Source organism: Trichosurus vulpecula, chromosome 7 (assembly GCF_011100635.1).
Source record: "Trichosurus vulpecula isolate mTriVul1 chromosome 7, mTriVul1.pri, whole genome shotgun sequence".
In the NCBI taxonomy this organism is placed as follows: domain Eukaryota; kingdom Metazoa; phylum Chordata; class Mammalia; order Diprotodontia; family Phalangeridae; genus Trichosurus; species Trichosurus vulpecula.
Window position 1 is genome coordinate 80,282,272 of NC_050579.1, and position 22,764 is coordinate 80,305,035.

General features: G+C 36.1%; 1 protein-coding gene across 6 annotated transcripts in view; it reads right to left on the reverse strand.

Moving 5' to 3' along the window:
* FNBP1L (formin binding protein 1 like) overlaps window positions 1–22,764 on the reverse strand; it is a 112,743-nt gene that overhangs the window by 19,656 nt on the left and 70,323 nt on the right. For all 6 annotated transcript variants that reach the window (XM_036766508.1, XM_036766503.1, XM_036766506.1 and 3 more), the window contains exons 3-8: window positions 16,876–16,929; window positions 14,895–15,042; window positions 14,430–14,492; window positions 11,163–11,267; window positions 9,305–9,433; window positions 8,520–8,666 (exon numbers count right to left, since the gene is read on the reverse strand). In XM_036766508.1, the coding sequence (XP_036622403.1) occupies window positions 8,520–8,666; window positions 9,305–9,433; window positions 11,163–11,267; window positions 14,430–14,492; window positions 14,895–15,042; window positions 16,876–16,929 (646 nt within the window). The remainder of the gene's footprint in view (window positions 1–8,519; window positions 8,667–9,304; window positions 9,434–11,162; window positions 11,268–14,429; window positions 14,493–14,894; window positions 15,043–16,875; window positions 16,930–22,764) is intronic.

The window sequence follows — 22,764 nt, forward strand, 5'->3', positions numbered from 1 at the left end:
ACTTTGTAGCACCCCTTACCCAACTTGAATATTCTAGTCCCCTAAATAAAACAATACATAGGTATCAGTAATATGTGCAGAACTCCTTTATCATTGCTAATTCATTCCTATGAGATGTTTTTCAAATTTCATCCTGTAGGGTAGGAATATGATTTCTAATGCTATGCTCATTTTACAAAATCCTGATATAAAAATTTCAGCCATTTTATAAGGATTGTTACAAAAAAAAATTTACCTGTAGAATTAAGTTATTATATGAAACAATTTCTGGTTTGCTGAATAGGTATGATAACTATATTGTAAAGCAATTTTTAGTTTTAAAAATACTTTATTTTCCCCCCCAATTACATGTAAAAACTATTTTTTAACATTCGGTTTACTATTTTGTTTTTAATTTTCAGATTCAAAGTCTCTCCTTCCCTCCCTGAGACAGTAAGCAATCTGATACAAGTTATATATGTGCAATCAGGTAAAATATATGTCCATATCAGTCATTTTGTAGAAGAAAAATAGGAAGGGAGGGAAGGAGGGAGGAAAGAGAGAAGGGTTTCTTGAGAATGCAGGTGACATGTCTATAGGCAGTAAGTAAGCAACCAGCAGGAGGGGAGAGATTGAAGGATAGAGGAGGCAATTTGCTCAAGAAGACAAGATGAAATCGAATCACTTATACACGTAGAAAGGAGAAGGGTTACTCTTTATGTGAGCGAGAGGAAGAGGAGAATATAGTGGCAGAAGGCAGATCTGGGAGATGTGAGATGAGAAGGGGAAAAGGAAGCTCTCAGTGAATAGCCTCAATGTTTTTAATGAAATACGGAACAAGGTTCTCAGCTGAGAGGATGAGGGAAATGGGAGTCATGGGAAGCTTGAGGAGGGATGAAAAGGTTTGGAAAAGCCACTGTGGGGAATGAGATAGTGAGTTAATTAAGGAGGTGTGAAAGATTGCCTTGCCAAAGTAAAGACCCAGTTGAAATAATATAACATAAATTTCTAGAGGATTTAATTAGCATTATTCATGATTTTGCCCAGCTTTGTTTAGTAGCATGAAAATAGTTGCAAAGGCAGGATTCAAAAGATTAAGGTGGACCAAGGAACTAAAGAGAAGAGACACTCTGTAGAATTGAACTGGTTTACTAAAGGCTGATAACGGAAAAAGCAGGAGGGTACAGTTAGTACAAGAGTGATAGTCTGGGAAACAAGTGATAGCCTGACAGGTTGAAGAATTAGAAGGCACAGTGATAACGAAAAGGATCTGGAATTGCAAGGCAAAGGGAGAAGAGATTAGGGGATTTGAGAATTCTTGAACATAGAGGTGTTGCATTTGTGGATGATGGCAAGATTAAGGATATGATTATCTTTGTGTGTAGCAGAGTAGGTCATGGGAAATGATTAAACTATGAAACCACGATGTTAGATGTTTGAGGACCTATATATCTCTATCTAAATACAGATATATATCTATGTATTAAAGTCCTCTAGTGTGGGACCTACACTGGATCTCTTCTATCACAATGGCAAACACTTTTGGAGAATACATCTTCCTGACTGGTGCCTTGTCTGATGTTTATGATCAGAAGATCACTGAGCAAGGTTACTTCTGATGTAACTTTCAAAGGACTCTTGAATGACACTGATACATAGATGGGAGATACCTTGATGGAATAAGCCTTTAAGGAAGCATTTTGCTTTACCAAAACAACGCATTTTCATAACCAACAAACAACAAGCAAACTGGGATCTTGTATTCTTTACATTTTTCAATCAACTGTGCAATCATAAAGATGTGATCCACTGTGAAATGTCACTTGTAAAAGTCTGTTCTCAAATGCTAATTCCTTGAGGATGCCTTCAATTAATGTGTGAGTCTCAAAGACTTTGTATAAATGAGAAAGAGGAGGCAAATAAATCAATCGTTGTTTATTTTCTGTTACCTTTTCTGGTATTGATAAGGTCTGAAATTTTTTTCTATAGCTTTGGTATCTCTCTCTCCTTCACATATCTTGAAAATTGATCCTTCAACATTCTCACTATTGTGTCAACTCCAGCATGGATCTCCTCTTTGTACACTTGGTTTAATCTCATTGCTCTTCCTGTCCTTAATTTCTTTAGTACGATTTCTGCCTCCTCTATAAGTATATCTGGAACTATGATGTTAAAATTCAAATGCGGCAACTCTATTGTTCTTATTGGTGAAAACAGTATTTAATAAAAATCTTGATGAAAGAAAAATGTAAAATATCTGTAATCTTTTACAAAGTCCTACTCACCTGCCTGATCTCAGCATAAAGGTGACTCTGAGTACTTAAAGGTTAAAGTATAACAACTGGAAGGTTCTATCATGATACAGGGTAAAATATAAAATTGAACTAAATTCTAAACCTTTTGGTTTTGAGTACAGTGCTGGCAACAGACCAAATTTACTTCATGATCCAACCCTATCTAAGACACTTAATGACTTCTTTAGCCATGACTACATATAAAATAGTAAGTTTTGCATGACTTCGCATGTATAATGGGTTATCATATTGCTTGCCTTCTGAACAGGTAAGGGAAAGGTGGCAAGAAGACAGATAATTTGAAACTTAAAATAAAAAACTGAATGTTAAAAAAGTAAAAAATTAAAAGGCTGGAGAGAAAAAAAAGTATTATTAAAGGAGCTGAATAGTATCGAACTTGACATTCTTGTTATAAACAAAAGCAGAAGAAAGAAGGAAGCTTACAGCTAAATGGAAACATGGCTCACAGGAAATCTATGAGACAAAGGAATTGACATAATAAGGTTTATCATATATGCCAAAACAACAAGAAAAACTATTATTTCTTTGACTATTTGGTCATCTTTTAAGAGTACCCATTATAAGCTGTTGCAGAAAGACCACCATTAAAATAATTTCAGCTAATGCACAAACACTCAAGGTAGGAGATGAAAAAGGTAGAGAAATTCCACGAAGAACTAGGTTAAGACCTCCCACATTATCAGCATATGTTGACACTCAGTGACTTCAATATAAAGGTAGAATAGGTGAAAATGGCATAAAATCTTATGAAGAAAAATGTGATAGATAATTATGTACATTATAGTATATTATGTATATTACAGTATTGCCTTATAACAGAGAGAAAATAGAGGGTAAAATCATTTAAAGAAAGCTTGGCAAGAAATCTAACTGTGCAAAGAAATCCCGAAGGCATTTGAGAATGAGAATGGAAGGAAAATATTCTTGCTTTTGGCATAGAAAAATATAATCAGGAAAAAGCAATACTAGAGTAAAGACACACACAAAAATTAGATATTGTCACTAACTCTACTATCAATCAAAGAGAAACTGATCAGCCTAGCAAATAAAAGAAATTCAAACCCACCTAGCTTCCAAACTTCCGCTATTTCTGCTGAAAGCACCACTATTCTTCCTGTGTCCCAGATTCATAACCTTGGCATTATCCTTAACTCGTGACTCTCATTCAACCCATACATTCAATCAGTTACCAAATCTTATCATTTCTACCTCCAAAACATCTCTTTCACCCCACTCCCCTCTATTCACACAGCTACCTCCTTCAAGACCTCTTCAACATTTACCTAGAATATTGCAAAAGCCTAACCGAGCTCCCTGCCTAAAGTCTTCATGACCATCATCCCCACTTCAGTCTGTGTTACACACTGTTGCCAAGGTGCTTTTCCTTAAGCACAGACCTGGCCATATCACTTTTCTATTCAATAAACTTCAGTGGCACTGTGTCTAAATTATGTTTTGTTCTGAACTTACACATACATGAAAGGCACTTCCATAAACAGGATCACATATTTAACTCTGATCCTCCATTTCAAACTATTTCCTTTAAAAATGAGCATGTTATTTTCAAAACTGTCCTGTTTATCTGTGCTTCCTTCTGAAATTTCCTCCTATTCACTTCTGTAATTTTGAAAAATGTTTCAGTGGATCTCTTTTTGTTTGGCATCAATTCTGTTATGATTCTGTGATTATATGCTAAGTATGGAACCAGAGTGTCATAATTTAAATGTGTTCATTTGACTATGGATAATGAAAATGGATCATCACAGAGCACTGGGTAGAGTTTGAATCCTACTTTAAAGTCTTATTAGTTGGGTGACTCTGCCCAACTCACTTAAACTGTCTCAGACTTTTTTCTTCATATATAAAATGGGAGGAATAATAACCACTGCCTAGAGTTGTTGTGAGGGTCAATGATACTAAAATATGTAAAGCCCTCCACTTATCTCCACCACCTCCTAAAGTTATCAGATGTCTTTTCTCATTTACATAGTTAGACTTCTAAGGTAGTATTTTCTTCAGTGGTCTTTTGGACCTCCTTTGCCATTTGGCTAATTCTGCCTGTCAAGGCATTCTTCTCCTCATTGGCTTTTTGGAGCTCCTTTGCCATTTGAGTTAGTCTATTTTTTAAGGTGTTGTTTTCTTCAGTATTATTTTTCAGTATTTTTTTGGGTCTCCTTTAGCAAGTCATTGACTTGTTTTTCATGGTTTTCTCGCATCCTCCTCATTTCTCTTCCCAATTTTTTCTCTACTTCTCTAACTTGCTTTTCCAACTCCTTTTTGAGCTCTTCCATGGCCCAAGACCAGTTCATGTTTTTCTTGGAGGCTTTTGGTGTAGGCTCTTGCACTTTGTTGACTTCTTCTGGCTGTATGTTTTGGTCCTCTTTGTCACCAAAGAAAAATTCCAAAGTCTGAGTCTGAATCTGAGTCAGTTTTCGCTGCCTGGCCATGTTCCCAGCCAATTTACTTGACCCTTGAGTTCTTCAGCAGGGTATGACTGCTTGTAGAGTAAAAAGTACTTTGTTCCAAGCTTGAGGGGATGTGCTGTTGTTTCAGAGCTATTTCTATACAGCCAGCTCTGCCACACCAGTGCTCCTCCTCCCCCAAGAACCGCCAACCCAGACCTGACAAAAATCTTAAGCAGGCTCTGCACTCCTGCTCTGATCTGCCACTTAATTCCTCCCACCAGGTGGGCCTGGGGCCGGAAGCAACTGCAGCTGTAGTTCTGTAGCTGCACCTCCTCTGCTGCCCCCGGGGCGATGGCCAAACCACGAACTCCTTCTTTCACTCTGTCCACCGCAGTTTTGTCTCATTTGAATCACTCAAATTAGTTTATCCTTTTAGGTTTCTCTGGACTCTCATTGTATTTCAAAGTTCCTACTAAGCTCTGGTCTTTTCATCAGAAATGCTTGAAAATCCTCTACGCCATTCAAGGAACTTTTTTTTTCTTTTTTAGGATGATATACTGACTTGTGGTCACTTATCAACTTGCAGGACATTGTCATCCAAAACTTCCTCTCCCTTTTTATTGCTGACTGAAAGGTCTTGGTGAACCTGACTAGATCCCAAGCACTTAGAACTGCTTTTTTTGCTCGGTGATTGCATTTTTTCCCCTGCTGTGATACAGGAGCTGGGGATTTTGGCTGTGATATTGCTGGGACTTTTCCTTTCCTTCCAAAGGTGGCATTGTCCTCTCTTCATTTGGACTTCTATTTCTAAGAGATTTAGGAAGTTTTCATTTTCATTACTTCTTGAATCATAGTGTCCAAGCTTAAATTCATGGTTTTCAGGGAGTTCAATGATTCCTACATTATCTCTAACTTGTTTTTTGCATTGTTTAACAGCAGGCTTCATTTTTTATTTCCTGCTTCATTTATTCTAGATATTTATATAGCCCTTGTGAAAAATCCATTTTTTTTCCTTTGAACCATTGCTTGCAGTTGTTACAAAGACACCTTCCATTTTGGGGGGAGGAGGAGGGCTAAATATATAGATAGACAATAATTTTTTTACTGTTTTGGTATTTTGATTTTCCCATCCTTCAGCTTTAGTTCCTAAATTGTGGCTTTGTAGCAAGACAAGGCTCTGCCACCTAATACATTTGGGTTAGGTAGCATGCTCTGCTGGAATCTCACCCTGAGTCACCTGAGTTCTTTTACTCCCAAACTTAAACCCCTCTGGATCTTCCAGGTTCCTAGCACTGTATCTTCAGGACCCTCTACTGCATCTCAGGACAGAGTGCTACAAATTTTAGAGAACCTGAATGCCTAGGTTTTTTCCAGTCTGAGTGCTGTCACTGAACATTCTGCTCCCCAGGAAGCTGCTCCAAGCTCCTGACCCTAGGGTTTTCTGACCTCCCTGGGTGTTTCTCAGGAGGCCCTCTGCACTTGCTCCAGATATAGTCTTACTGGCAACATGTATCTCTGGTGCTGGCCATGTTGGGAGGCTGGACACTACTAGCCTGTGCTGGTACTGGTTTTGCTGGAGATCCCCCTTCCTATTACCCATGGGCTTCCTGCTGACTTTTTGTAGGCAATTCTGTGACAGAAGTTACTTAACTGTAGTTTCACATCGTATTTTTTTTGGTTCGGTATTCACTTCAATGTGAACTTCAAATTTTTGCTGAAGAAAGTATGTGGGAAATACGCAATCTGCTGGAAGTCCCCTCCCTTTGTTCTAGAAGCATATATAAACTCTTCTATCTAGCTTTTAAAGTCTTATACAATGTTGTCCTACCAACCTTTCTACCAATCTCCTTCTCCCAACCCAAACCAGCTATACTCGTCTTCTCTTTCTTCTTTTTGCACAATTACCCCTCACCCCCGTGCCTGAAATGCACTCAAGTCTCACTTCTACCAGAGACAATCCCCCTCCTTCCTTCAAGACATAGCTCAAACACCATCTTTTATATGGAGCCTTTCCTAATGCTAGTGCCCTCTCTTTTAAACTACCTTGGATAACTACTTTGTTATTTATATTTATTGTATATATATACACACACACACATGTATATCTAAACATACACACCAAACTGTGTATGATATGTGTATATATGTACAAGTGTATATATCTCCTTGTCTCTTCTACCTTAGAATGCAAGCTTTTCCAGAGCAAAGAATATTTCATTCATCACAGGTTTATCTACAGCACCTAGCACAGTGCCTGGCACATAGTAGGTGTTTAATAAATATTTACTGATTTATTTGCTTAATGTTTGCTGAATTGAAATAAGCAGATTTTGGGGGGTTTCTTACAGACTTACAACGCAAAAGGTTATCTGACAGATACTAAACCTTTTACAATTATAATTATTCCCTCTTATAAAACATAATGTTTAAAAACTGTCCAAAATACCTGACAATCAAATGATTCAAGAAACTATGAGAATAGCTTTCAGTCAAACTTATTTGAGCTACACTCGCTATGCTCTTTTAGTTAAGTTGAGGCTGAAAGAAATTAAAACTATCTTCTTTCAGCTGATGGGGCAAGAAAATGGGTGAGAGTAGCCAGGAGTGTTGTCAAACTATGCCAGAGTTTTAACTTAGTTAAATTTAGGTTTTTGGCCTCAATTCATAGTTTTGCTCCAAATTCAGTGGAGGAAAGACAGAGACACATTCACGTTTTCAAGCTACTCCTACATCCCTCAAACCATGAAAAAAGATCCTCAATGTAACAAATTAGTTAAATGTTTTATTCTGATTTTGAAACTGCCCTCTTCACATTTTCTGAGAATCAGAGACTGTAGTCTATAGTACTGTATCTGTATTCAGCAGCACTATAGCTATACATCTTTTATTCACTTACTATGTATTACTCTCTATTCTAGTTATTTATGTATTTCTTGTATCTCGATTATCTAATAAACGCCATGGAATCAAGAATTCTGTTTTACCTAAACATTTTAGCTCTCTTAGCAACCACATACAGAAGACAGTTAATAAATGTCAGTTTACTTGAATTTCAATTTTAACCATCTCATCTACTTTAAAGATTTATGATTTCAAGGAACCACTCTAAACAGTTTATTACCCTTTTTAACTTACTTAAGATTTGAGCCAAAATGAAACTTAAAGAAAAGGGCCCACCTTAAAAGAATCCTAAAATCTCTTGAGCTGAAAGGGAGATGAGAGGCAACCTAGTCTGATCTGTACATGGATAGGCATTTCTTCCACAACGTCATCAACAAATAACTTATTATTCACCTTTGACTGCAGATCTTCAGTGAAGAAATATCTAACTCCTAAAAACATCCATTCTTCTTTTGAATAACAGCTCTATTTGTTAACTTTTTGTTTACCTTAAGCCTAAATCTGCCCCTTTGAAGCTTCCCCTATTGCTTCTCTGTGCAGCCTCTGGGGCCCCATCTTTCAAACACTAGAAAACAGCAATCACCTGTCCTCTAAGAGTATGAAAAGGCTACAACTATGGCAGTTATATCCTTCCTTAGTAGTTTAGCACCCAGCAGCCTATTCTTAGGAATTATGTTCTATAAGAGAAAAGGTTAAAAGTAATGTGTGAACTTTGTATCATGTATTATAAGAATAACGAAAAATGAAATGTGACAACTTTGCAGTAAATAATTCGAAACCAAACAGAATTTAAACTATACAGTTAAAATTCCAAATATGTAGTGTGCTCTCCCAGGAAGGGAAATACCCACTAACACGTAAACCTTAAAGATTTTTTTATTCATACGCATCCAAGTAGAATGCATTTAAGAGTACTTACTCTTCTTTCATCAACTGACTTTGCGGCATGAATCATTCCTTCCAAGCACTTTGAGATGATTGGAACGACTTTACGTTCTGAATCTGCAAATCCTTTATAACATTCACTGAGTTTGATGGTTCTTCGTTCATCCATTTCCTGAAGATGCTATCAATCAAGAAATTATAAAGAGGAAAATGTACCAATGAATGTGGCACGATGATCAAAAGCCTTAGCATACTACTAGATGTGATAACAATAATGATAACAATAAGCAGGTAGAATTCATATAGCAGTTGGAGGTTTCCAAAGTGCTTCACATGTACTGCCACATTCTATCCTCACAAGAACCCTGAGAGTTAGGAGTTATTATAACTCAGGCACACAGAGGTCAAATAACTTGCCTACGGTCACACATGTAGGATCTAGAACCAAATTTGAAATCAGGTTTTACTGACTTCCAGATCCAGCATTCAATCCACTGCACTACTCAAGCTATCACATTGCAACAGATTCCCAATTGTTTAACAAAACACTTAATGACAAAGAATAACTAACATTTATTTTTAAAATGTTTCTCTTTCATTTCTGTAGGCTATTATCTTAATCCTTAGGAATATGCCATCAAATAAAATCTGAAAAAAAAGTTTTTGAAATATATAATCATGCAAATTTAACTTATTGGTAATTTTGGTTAACAGATGATCTAGAAATATCCGAGGTGTCCTGGATTTGAGAGACAAAATGTAAAATTATAAGACCTTTCACAAATATACCATAGGCTTCATTTCATTTACAAAACTTACCTTATAAATCTGAGGAATGACTATGTAAAAATGCTTGTGTTGTTCTCCATTAAAGTTCTGAAGTTGTGCGGCATATTCATTTTTATTTTCATCAGCCATGTGTGTCCGAAGATTCAGCTGCTGTTTAGCCTACAAAGAAATATGTCAGACTAAGCTATCATAAATAAAAAAATGAATGGTTAAATTATTCTTGAAGACTCACACTTTTATGAACCAAGACTAGATTTTATGAGTGGATAAGCTAGTATTGGGTATTAGGAAGACAACAGTGCTGATTTTATTTTTTAGACACCAGAATCTATTTAGTATCACTGGATCTAAATTGCACTAAATTGATCTGACAGCTTAAACAATTAACTCTAAGTGCTAGCCCAACATATCCTCATAGAACAAATAGCAATCCCAAATGCCTTAAATTGTACAGTACCTGAAGATAAAAACATCTAGCCCATTTTTTATCAGCATAACAATAAGATTAAATGTAAACCATACTAATAAATACTAAACATTATTGTTGTTGCTGATGTTAAAGATTAATTTTAGGTTCATTCTAGAAAAATTCCTAACTTTTCTACAAACAGAAAACAGCAGAAAGTGTTCAATTTGGAGTCTAAGGGCCTTGATTCAAACACTAGTTCTGTCTCTTACTAATGTGATCTTGGGTCAACCACTTCAGCATCTATGGGCCTCACTTTTCCAGAGCTTTAAAACTAAGGAATTGGACTATATGTTCTCTAAGTTATCTCTGGGCTCTAAAGTGTTTACACTGAACTTTTAAAAGGAATTAACTTTCCTTCACTGATACATCAAACATTTCTGAACAGCTCTGGCTACTTGCTATTTCTTCTGTAACAGAATTCTAAGAAGCCACTGGCACCCTGAGATTTATAGTGCAGATACACAAACATCCCATCCCCCTAGCCAACTTGAGGGGAATTTGGGATCTTTTTTGTTCTTTGAGCAGGGAGGTGGAACTGAGTAATGCCAGACAATCTTTAAGAGAAAGACTGACTGGCATAATGGGGACCTCAAGAGCAAAGCCAAAAAGAATGTGTGCCACAGTGAAAATCAGAAAAAGAAAAAGCTGAGATGCCTTTCCTTGAAGACTGCCTATTTGTATCCTTTGACCAATTACCAATTGGTGAATGGATCTTATTCTCATAAATTTGAACCAGCTCCATATGTAGGTTGGCAATAAGGCCTTTATCAGAAAAACATGTTGCAACTGTTTCCCTTCTAATCTTAGCTGCATGGGAATTGTTTGTGCAAAGCCTTTTAAAATTTTTAAATTTCAGTTACTCAAAACTGTACACATTTTTTTCCTCCTCTCACCCTTCCTGTTTTTTTGGTTTTGAATATTTCCCCACTCCATTGATTTGAAAGGTGCTTTCTTCCTTGTTCCTCTAATTTGTCTATGATGTTATCTTTTATATCTGGGTCACGTATCCATTGAAGCTTATTTTGGTATATGGCCTGAACCTAATTTACTCTTATATTTGAAAAAAGGAATTGTTTTGGGTTTTTTTTTTTAAATTTATCCCAGGCACTTAGGACAGGGCCTGGTACAAAATGATAAATTCTTTCATTCATTCATTTTTAATTTATAAGCATGTTTTATACTCTACTTATCCTGAAACAAAAGCTCTTCGAAAGCAACAATTATGTCTATGCACATAACACATAAGACAATCACTGACTCCTCAAATTATACTGACTTTATAACAATAAATGCACAGTATCTACAGGGCCAAAAAAAGAGAACTTTTAAATACCAGCCAAAGAAACTGCAAATGCTGAGAGAAGCATGTGAGGTCCTCTTTTAACCTCAGAGTCAGCTTCTGATTTTTAGGCATCTTACCTTTTCCACATCAGCCTTGGTTGCATTGGTGTCATTGTCCAATCTTTCATAGCTCTGCTGAGCTTTTTCTGCCTCTCTGCACTCCCTCTCAAACTTCTTTTTACTCTGTAGATGTAAAAGTATGACACTGACCATGAAATTAAAATAATTCAATTGTTAAGCAATCATTTTGTATGTTAAAATCAGTGCACTTGTCTTAAATGTTACACAGTGCAGAAGGCAGCTTCTGAAGATAAAGGCCACCTTTGTACATGATCGGATTTTTGCTTCTACTACAACAGGAATTCGTAACCTTTTTCATGTCAATAGGTCCTTTTTGGTGATCTGGTAAAAGCCTATGGACTCCTCAGAATAATTCTTTTAAAAGCACAAAATACAACATGTAGGATTATGAAGGAAACCAATTATGTTGAAATGTGTTATTTTTTTAAAAAGACACCAAGTTAAGAACCCCTCTAGAGTGACTTTATTTGCACTGTTGTCATCATTTTATCTACTGTTCTTTGACTCTACTTTAGTCACTCTGTATTGTGTATAAGCCTTCTCCCAATTCTATAATTCTTCCAGTCTGTCATTCCTTGTGTCACATAAGATCCATTATAGTTATATCTTGGTCACTGGACACATATTTTGTTTTCAGCTGTTTAAATTTTTACTCACAATTAATGCTGCTATGAGCACTTCTGAGCATTTTTTTTCTGTCAATAACCTTCTTGGAATGGGGTTTTTAAGCAGACAGATTTACACTTTCCCATCTCCCAGCAATAAAACCAAAGCATTCAGTTCTAGATTTTTGATGAAGATAGGGAAAGTGAAAGTTTGGGTTTTAGGGATGGATGGTATAAATATGAGAAGAACAAAAGGAAAATGAAGAAAAGGTGAAAGAATAATGGGTGGATGCTCTCTAAGGAAACGGACCTATTCACAGAACCACAGAGGAATAAAGCACCTCAACAGCCCTCTAGTACAACCCATACAAAAAAAGGATCCATGTTAATTTAGGTCATACAGCCTCCATTTTAATACCTCAGATATGAGGGAACCCACCACTTCTTGAAGCAGCTGTTTCATTTTTGGACAGCTCTAAGTACTAGGAAATTTTCCTCACTCAAGACTAAATTAGCCACTTTGCAACCTCTGCTGCTTCTGGTTCTGTCTCTGAGGCCAAATAGAGCAAATTTCAATCCTTCTTCCAACATGATAGTGCTTCAAATTCTTGAAGATTGTTCTCTTCTCCTCTCTGAATCTTCCCTTCTCCAGGCTCATGCCCAATTCCTTCATCCAATCTTCATGACAAGGAATTAAGAAGCTTCAAAATCATGCTCCAGATTATCAATGCCCTTCTTAAACTGGGGTGCTCAGAATGAAATATAACATTCCAAATGAGGTATAAGGAAAACGGTGGAAATATCATTTTCCTTGTTTTGGATATTACATTTCTTTTAAGATTGCACCAGCTTTTTTGGCTGCTACATCACAATGCTGAATCCAATGGAATAAGCAAAGTAGTCCACTGAAACCCCCAAATCTTTTTCTTAACAATCACTGTCTATCCAAGACTCCCCATTTTCTATTTTTAACTGTATTTTTTATATCCAAGTGCAAGACTTTACATTTATTGCTATTACATTTTATCTTTTTAGACTTGGTTCAAGGCACTTGACTGACAAGGTCATTTTGGATCTTGACTCTGACATCCATTGTGTTAGTTCTTCCTGCTTTGTGTCATCTGTATATCTGATGAGTGTATCATCTGTGCCTTTACTTAAGTCACTGAGAAAAACATTAAACAGAACAGGGCAAACACAGACCCCTGAAGTATTCCATCAGTGACCTCATGCCACATTAGAGAGATAAAGAATTTATTAAGTGTTTAACATATACGTGCCAATGGCCAGATAGCAAAATGGCAGGGTGGCTGATAAGGCCTGGTGATCCTGGCCCTTCTTTTTACTAGAAGGAGTAGAGTGAGTGGCTATACCCACTTCAAACTAAAAAACTAGGAGGACCAAGGCCCACAGAAACTTGTGAAAGGGAAAATGGGACTATAGGTCAGGAGTAGAATGGGGGCTGCTGGTTCCTCTATGCCAATGTGGGTTTTTTGGCCCCAGTGTTTGGCACACAGATACACACGTACTTAATAAGTATTTTAAGAATGAATAATTTAACATTATATTAAATTTGACTCATTTATATATGCCACAAAAACAGTTTTTCCCCCGTTAGACTAGACCTGTGATTTCAGGGTAGGGAGCTCCCAATGAAGAGTTTACCAATCAACAAAGATCACCATGTTCTTTGCAGTTTGTCTCAGAGAACTGTCTGAGGAACTACAAGGTAAAGTGATTAAGGGTTATGCAATCAATGTATCAGAGGCAGACCTTGAACCCAGGGGTTTTTTTATACCGAAATCAGTAATTGACTATTTTGCCTCTTCAACTTTTATCTTTAAATTTTCTAGTAGTCACTATAGAGGAAACAAGAACTCCTTCCAAAGTTTAAAGTGGTCAAAACATTATTACTTTGAGCATTCATACATAAGTTGTAGAATTCAAAAGGTGAAAATTTCCAGTAAAAACAAAACCACCATACCCACAACTAAATATTCTGCTTACTATTTGATAAGCTATCACATAATAAATCTAATGTAGATTTTCAATAATTACACTGACACATTGTAATAGCAATTTAGATTTGAAGATCTTTTCCACCCATTAATAGGTCATGTGACCTGCTTACATCAGAGGAAACCTAAGTCACATGTAGTGGGAGGAGCCTGCTGAGAGGAAAAGGAAATTGTGTCACTGGAAAATGCTGAGAGAGATGTTATGGCCGTTATGATAGTTAAAGCTAAGGTAAAGAAAGTCAACCTGTGATAGTTGTACTGTGAGTTTTTGGAAAGGCCCCAGCAGGGGTCAGAGAGGTTTCAGGATGGCGAGGCCCCATGTTGTGATACTGTGTTTTAAGTTCCTTGCTATTATGATAAAATGTGGGCTGACTGGTTATGGGAGCAGATTGCCTGGTTATGGGATCTGGTTCTCTGGTGTCTGAATAAATGTTTTACTTCTTCTACCTTCTATATGGAGAGTCTTTCATACTTTGCAACACAGAACTACATAGGTATATTCACGATTATCATTGGTGTCGTGTTTATTGCCTTGCTGTTATACACGTTAAACTCAAAAAGATGCAGAATACAAAATACACAATAGACTCCAAAAGGGTTTAACAAAACTACGCATTAATCATGTGAACATTAAAACTCACATTATCCATCTGTTTCCAGCACATGTCAAGATACTGCTGAGCTTTTCGTCCTTCTTGGAGATGCTAAAAAGTGTAAAAATATAAAATGAAATTATATTTAAAAACTAAATAAAAATTTTCTACATAATGCTTACATAACTTTTTAAAAGCCTTGTTGATTAATGAAATCTATCAAGACACTCATTGAAAGAGATTGCCATCCAAGTGACACCTCTTCTTAGCAGGAAATAATTTTGAAGTTATCAACTGGCATAATCCCATAAAATGGATTACTATTTTAAACTAGAAAGGACTGTACAAATTAGGCAAGTAAAATTCTCTTAATGATATCATTAAACCATTAAAAATCTAGGGTAAGAGAAAATCATTCTATGCTGAAAAATATATTAAAATTAAGTAGGCTAGTGATTTTCTTAAATTACAATATTTTGAATATTTTACATGGATATAAAATATGGTAATTACCATTTTTCTTTCTGTTTTCAGATCATGAGAATATCTCATTAATTCACCATATACTCTGTGTCCCATTTCTTCTGCTACTACTTCTCGTTGTCCAGCATAGTCATTTAACTCATTAAGGATGTTAAAAAAGGCTATACAGGAGGTAAATCTGTCAAAAACAAATGTGAAATGAAAAAGCAGATTTTTATATTCATTGAGGATGCCTTTAGTGAAGTATAAACAGAATTTGGGGTGATGACAGATGTTAATATATTCAACTTAATTACAGTTAAACTCATGAACTTCAAATGGGAAGCTCCTACACTAGGTCTTTAAATGGACACACATTTCCATACCTCTTGAAGCAATCTTAATTTATAAGTAAAATTGTATTTGGTGTGGAAAAGAAAGAAAAATACTACCTGCAGACCCTTTCAGCAGTAATCACTGGTAATTACTTAAGATGTCAAATTACTGGCCTGACCTTGGGAATGAACTTGGGTTCCTAGGCTTGGAAGCTGAACTTGTTGCAGAGATGATGTGCTTGCGCCAGGGTGGAACCTGCCAATCATACCACTCAAGTGCATCCCGATGGGTGATTTACAGGACAACTTTTGTATCAGCTCTGGACACAGCTGCCTGTTTGCCTGCCCATCTCCTGAAGGGAAGTAAGGTGCCATTATGGTTGGCACTAAAAATTGGGATAAAGGGGGCAAAAATAAGGGTAAAGAATGTGTGTGGAGGGAAGGAGAGAAACAGAGAGTCACCGTATTAAAATACATAGATCTATTTATACTTTAACTTTTTATTAATTGTGAAATACTGCTAATATGGTGGTCTGATAGCTCAGAAATTCATAACAAACCTAAGAATCCTGACCTCTAATGTCAGGTAGTTCTAATATTAATACACACACATATACATGATACATGCGTGTATACAGACATACATATGTACATAAGTGTGTGTGTGTGTGTGTGTGTGTGAGAGAGAGAGAGAAAAGCTTCTGAAGTCCATTTTCTTCCTTTCTCCTTAAGAGATTTCTGGATTATGTGCATTTCACTTATATATCTGAAATACAATTATATATGTATTTGTCTATTGTATGTCTAAGTTACTTGTGCATAATAACATTCTATCTCCTCCAAGTGCCTAGAACATTGCACTAAAAATAATAAGCATTTAATAAAAGTTTGCTATGCAAATAACCTTGGCAAAAAGCTAGTACTGGACTTCTAGTTTCTCTTATTCTGTTCGGGAAATTCTAATTACTCTGAAAAGCTGTTTTCCTTTCTTCTATTTAGTTAAGAGTTAGAATATTTTCTCTACCAAAAATAATAAAGCAAAAACCACGATAAAATAAGGTATGAGGATTGTGACACATGTACAAATACAGACATGTGGTCTATATTTCACTTAACACCTTTCACTTAGACTATTTCAGAAACCAGTTCATCAAGCCCATTTAAAGAGATAAAACGTTTATAAGAAAGGGAATAGTGGCTCCTTCTCACATAATTAGTATATGAATTTTTTAACATAAAATTATCTTACTGAAAGTTCTTTGGAAAAATGCAAAAATGAAATTAATTATGAAATACTATTGTAAAGTATAATGTAAAGTTACCACAAACACAAGGCAAAAGACAAATCACTCCAAATTATTTTTTTAAAATAGCTTATCCTTCCTTTAATTAAGAAAATCTTATTCATTCTTTAGTAAACATCATGAAGTCATATCTTTAATCTCTAGCCTAGCTTCTAAGGTACTATTCATATTAGTTGAGTATCTTTTTACAAGTAATTCAAGGATTAACTAGCTTACTGATAATATCAAAGGTTCTGTATCATCATGACTAAGAATTGGCAATCTATAAAATGCGCATGATGAGTTTATTAATAAATACTTTATGAATTAGTTATATAATTGCATAATGACATCACATTGTTAGGTAAGTAAACAGATGTTTTATAAATAGATACAAAAATGCGTATACTTTACCTAGGCTCTTCATCTTTGGATGAACGCTTAGGGCAATATTTCTTAACCAGATTCCTAAATGGAGAGAAAGATATAAAAGAAATTATACAAATGCTATTAATTGAATAAAAATGTAATAAAATCCTATATCTCTACTCTAAAGCACTCCCCTTATGGTACATACTATTCACTTCTGAATGGCATTTAAAAAAAATTTTAATTCTTGGTCATGTTAGGATATAGGCATGGAAATGAAAGAAAAAAATTCAGGCCATTTTATAACTCCATGTATTTCAAAGAAATAGTACCACCTTTGGCAAATCAGTAATTTTTCATAGAAACCAAAGCTCAAATGATTACAGACAGGGGAGCTGACGCTTTCTCAAGATTAAAGATGAAAAGCATTTGAACACTATTCTTTGCAGCTACTACTCACCCCTTAAAACTTTCCCTTTTTAAACTAAAACATCTTAGTTTCAACAACTTGCCAATCTAATTAAAACTGTTCATGGTCTTCAAGGACTTCCAAACCATGGCTTCAGTTTATTATTTCAGTGAAGTAACAGTAAATCTGCTCATCTCCTAATTCCATTGAGCACCTTGATTCTTTCCTGCCATTCCCCACCCATAGAAGACCGTGTTACTCATGTGTTACTTACGTTTTAAAAACAATGTCACTACTCAATAAAACTGCCATGATGGCCCTACGTGCTGATCAAGGATCACTTCCTTGATAAAGTTTTGCTATCTTAATCTTACCTGATTCTACTAATGCTGGCAAGTACCTCCATAATGCTAGAAATGTCAACATAAAGAAAAGAACTATATTTCTAAACTCCATTTTAAAATGTCTGGAACTTATAACCCATTTTCCCTGCAGAGACCATGGTTTTATACATACACATACACACATGTGCATACACACATGGTAATCAAAGTTTCAGTGTTAGTTCACAAAAGTCTATTTAACCTCTAATACAAGTAAACTACATCACACTGGCCATAAGAGAAGTTTCCTCCCCTTTCCACAGTGAGCCAAGCCAAAACTTTGATGCAGGCCAACCTTATTTATGGAACCCTCAATTATTTTTATGTCATCTTCTCCAGTATTCCTTATTCCTATTATCCTATCAATGCGGCCCTCATGCTATTCTAAATCTCTCCTCCACTCCAATGAAACGCCTCAACCAGGCCTTTCTTAGTCCTGGAAATGTTCCACATGCCAATATTTTCTCCCTCCCTCCCCCCTCAATGTTTACCTTAATTCCTTTCAGTGTAGATGATCTAACTAGACATTAGGAGGAAAATATGATACTGAAATGATCTGCATTAAAAATGAATGATTAAGAAGTTACAGAATCTTAGACTAGAAAGAAACTTTAGAAATCATTTCATCCAATTTCTCACTCATAGAGAAATCTCTTCTGCAACATACCTGACAGGAATGTCAAGTCTTTGCTTGAATACTTCTATGACCAGAAAGTCACTAACTCAAAGGAAAAACCCATTTTGCTATTTAATGAGTCTAATATTCTGGAGTAAATTTAATATTCTTCATATGGAAGGAAAATCTGTAGAAATATGCAGAATAAATGTAATCCCTCCTATTTTTTATCATTCTTAAAATATCTTCAGATGTCTATTAAATATTTCATGTACTGAGTCTTCTCTTTTCCAGGTTCTTCCAGTAGTTTCTTCAATTTTCATTATATATCATTTCCAGATTCACTGGAATTCTCCAGGATTTTCTACTAGCAACTATCCTGTTACAGACATACTCACTCTCTCCCTTCCACAAATATTCTCAGTTCTTCCCAATTCTAAAATATAAAAAAATTATTCTACTGGTCCTTTTATCCCAAATTATCTTCACCTGTCTTTTATGTATAAAATTTCTGAAAGTTATTCATATACATCACAATTATCTCGTTTTCCTTATTAAATGGGACAGCTAGGTAGTGCAATGGATAGTATTCTGGGCTTGAAGTTAAGCAGACCTGAGTTCAAGTCCAGCCTCATACACTTACTAGCTGTATGACTACAAGCAAGTCATTTAATTGCTATTTGCCTCAGTTTCCTCATCTGTAAAATGGGGTTGATAATAATAGTGCTTACCTTACAGGGTTGTAAAATAATAATTATAAAGCACTTGCACAATGCTTGCTACATATAAAGTACTACATAAATATTGGCTATTATTATTTATTAATTCTCATCTACAGACAGCCACTAAGTGGGGTAGTAAATAGCATCCAAGACTTGGGAATCAGAAAGATCTGAGTTCAAAATCTGCCTCAGAGTTTTACTAGGTGTATAACTTTGAGCAAGTCACTTAGCTCTCAGCCTCAGTTTTCTCAAATATAAAACTGGGATAATAATAGCACCTACCTCATAGGGTGGTTATGAGGATCAAATGTGCTAAGCAGTATATAAATGCTAGCTATTATTATTGAAATATGGCTTCTATCTCCACCACTGTATTGAAATTGTTCTCTGGAAAGGACATCAATAACTTACAATATATTATATTCAGTGGCCTCTTAGAATCTTTATCTTTCTCAATCTTCCTACTATATATGACATTGTTCAACATACCCCTTCTTAACACCACATTTTCCTAGTTCCACTCTACCTCTCTCTAACAGATCCTTCTGTTTCTTCTTAAATTCTTAAAGTAAGTTTTGCTTTTGCACTGTTCTCTACTTATACTTTTTTCCTTGGAAAATTTCATTCACCCACGTGGAATCAACTATTACCTCCACACATATAAGTCCCAAATCTAAATCTCCAGCCTGGATCTAGCTAAACACCCTGAGGTAGACACAAGAGAAAGCATATCACAGGAAAGTCAAATCACCATGCCTTCCCCTCCAAGCCAAAGAACATGAGAATAGCAGTGCCTCCCAAACCACTAGCTCTGCTTCCTAATTCTAGGCCATTGTGAAGAAGAGCTACAACTATTGATAATGAGACCATTTTCTTTACCACCATTCAATACCACTAACAACTGTGGGTAAACCCAAGGGTTGCAGGAGTGGCAGCACTGCTCAGACCACCAGTCCTACTTCTAGCTCAAAACCCACAGCTATCATCTGGGAAAGCAACTCCTGTGGAGAAAGGACCAGGTATCTCTGCCAACTGCTGACACCCCTAAGGTAAGCAAGACAGTCTAGATGAAGAAATCAGCAAAGTTTTCTTTGAAAAAGAGAAAAAAGGCATCATGCACTAGAAAAGTAAAATTATCATCCGGTCCTTTCAGATCCTGATGAATATAGTCCAGAACCTGGAGCCAAAAGGCCTTGGCAAGAGCAGTGTCCCACAGACTACTAGCCTTTGCTTCCAGTCTAGGTCCCATAGCTATCATTAAAGGGACCAACTCCTGAGGAGGTGTCTAACTTCCTTGACACCACCAAAACCACCTGCTCATCCGCTGCTTCCCATAGAAGTTAACTCTAAGAGATCTAAAAATGGCAGCAATCCCAGACCCTTGGTCCTGCTTTGAGTTCAAACCTCACAGATATCATCTAAGGAAGCAAATGCTTTAGTTATTACGTAGTTAGATTTTTAATAAAATTTTTACACTTATGTTTTCTTTGATTTATTCATCTAACTTTTATTTCTTGAATTAGAGCTTTGTGACAAGGCCAGACTCTGCCCCCTTATGTACTTTTGGGTAGGGTGATCGATCCTACTTGATTCTGCTCTGGGTCCCCTGAGATTTTTTGCTGACCCCTTCTCAGGGGAGAGCCACCTCCTCACCAAACACCCCAATTCTTGAGATTTGGAGTCCTGGATCTTTAAGGGCCCTCTCTGGGACCTCAGGACAGGGTATCAGGGACCTGAGAGTCCTGTCAACTGTGGCATTATACCAACTGATTTGCTGGTCACTCCCAGCTATTATTCCCAGGATTTTCAAGGTCTCTACTCTGGGGATTTCTCAGGAAAGCCTTCTACTCTCCCTACTTGCTGACAAAGAGTCTTGGCAGGCTACAAGGTAGTGGGGTAGGCAGACTTCCACCACTTCTATTGCAAAAGAATTCCCTATAATTTCTAGTTGGATTTCTTGATCACTATTCAACAATGTGCTAACTTCACAATTTTGCTGGAGTAGGTATGGAGGAGCTAGACAGCTTGTCTTATATTCAGGTCATCTGGGCAAATAATCAGACACCCTTTCATTTAGCTGTAACTTCCTCTGGTTGTCTGGTCTCAATCATAATAATATCAAGATTGAAATGATTCAGTTCCCCAGGTAAAATGTTACTAAGTCACTAGCCAAAGAGCTCACATTTTATACTACCAAAAGTTAACATCCATAGAAAGTTTCATATTTTCTACCACTCTGTCACTATCCTTTTGGGAATGGAAGGTGGCCACACAAGACTCTTTTGAATTTTTCTTTAATTGAAAAATACTTTTAAAAAATAGAACAAAAAATGATAAACTAAATTTATTTGGTTTGGGTTTGTAGCATGTGAAATAGAGCCACAGAGCATACATTCTCTGAAGCATTTGTACTAGAGGCAGCATGGTGCAGAGAATAGAGTGCTAGATTCGAAATCACTAGGATCTAGGTTCACATACTAGGTTGTTTTGATAAATCCTGGGCAATTCATTTAAGTTCTCTGGGCCTCAGTTTCTTCACTTGTAAAATGAGGGTACTAGATTTGATGACTCCTAAGTTACTTCCAATTCTAAATCTATGATCCTATTCAATATTAAAAATAAAATACTACAATCAAATGACCACTGTGTTACTCCCTGCCCAGTATGTAACTTGCTTGTTTACCATTTTATCATAGAAACTGTATCTATGACCAAATTAAAGTGAAATTATATTTGAGCTATGCCATATGAAAATAAGGTGCCACATTGGATAGGACTGGTGCTAAAGGCTGGTGGTAATGAATGCTTCTTATGATTTCTTTTTAGTACAATTTTTTCCTTGTTTTTAGATTTGATTTTGGTAATCCTAGCCACTACCAAAACCTAAAAACAAGTAAATTATATTGTAGAGTATAATGTAAGGTCCATAAGGACAGAGACTGTTTCAACCTAGCATAGTACCTGGCATGTAGTAGGTACTCAATAAATGCTCTTTAAATTTAATCAAACTGAACTGGAAAGGCAGTATGAAGTACCTGAAAGAATATGAGAGACTTCAGTTCTGGTATAAAATTCATTCAAAAATTATCTCTGTGGAGACAATTCACTTTACCTTTCTAGGAATCAATTTTCTCATCTGTTAAGTGACAAGGTGGTCTTTCTAGTTTTTTGCTTCTATAGAATATAGAATCAAAATGCACATACAAAAAGCATTTTACAATGGGAATACTATAAATTATGTAGAAACAAAGCAACTGAATTACTGACCTGGACACCAAGTTTATTAAAAGCAAACATTTATTTTTAATTAAATTTTTTTTTCAGTCAACAAAAATCTGCCTTCTCTCCCTCTGTCAGTCTTGCCCCCTCCTCTCCAACTGAGAGAGAAAGAAAAATAAAACCCTAAAACTCCTGTAGGGTCAAGCAAAACAAATTTCCACCCTAGAGGGGATAGGGAGAAAGTGAGTGAGAGTGAATGAGAATACTGAATGGTTGGTCATTACTATGATCAAAGTTCCTATTCTTTCAAAATTGTTTGTCTTCTCAATATTGTTGTCACTGTATAAATTATTCTCCTGGTTGTGCTCACTTCACCCTGCATCAGTTGATACAAGTCTTCCCAGGTTTCTCTGAAAGCATCCTCTTCATCATTTCTTACAGCACAAGAATATTCATACACTGTAACTTGTTCAGTCACTCCCCATTGATAGACATCCCTTCAGTTTGCAATTCTTTGCCACCAAAAAGAGAACTGCCATAAATATTTAGTTAAGAGTTTGTTTTGATTCAGGACTAATCCCTCTC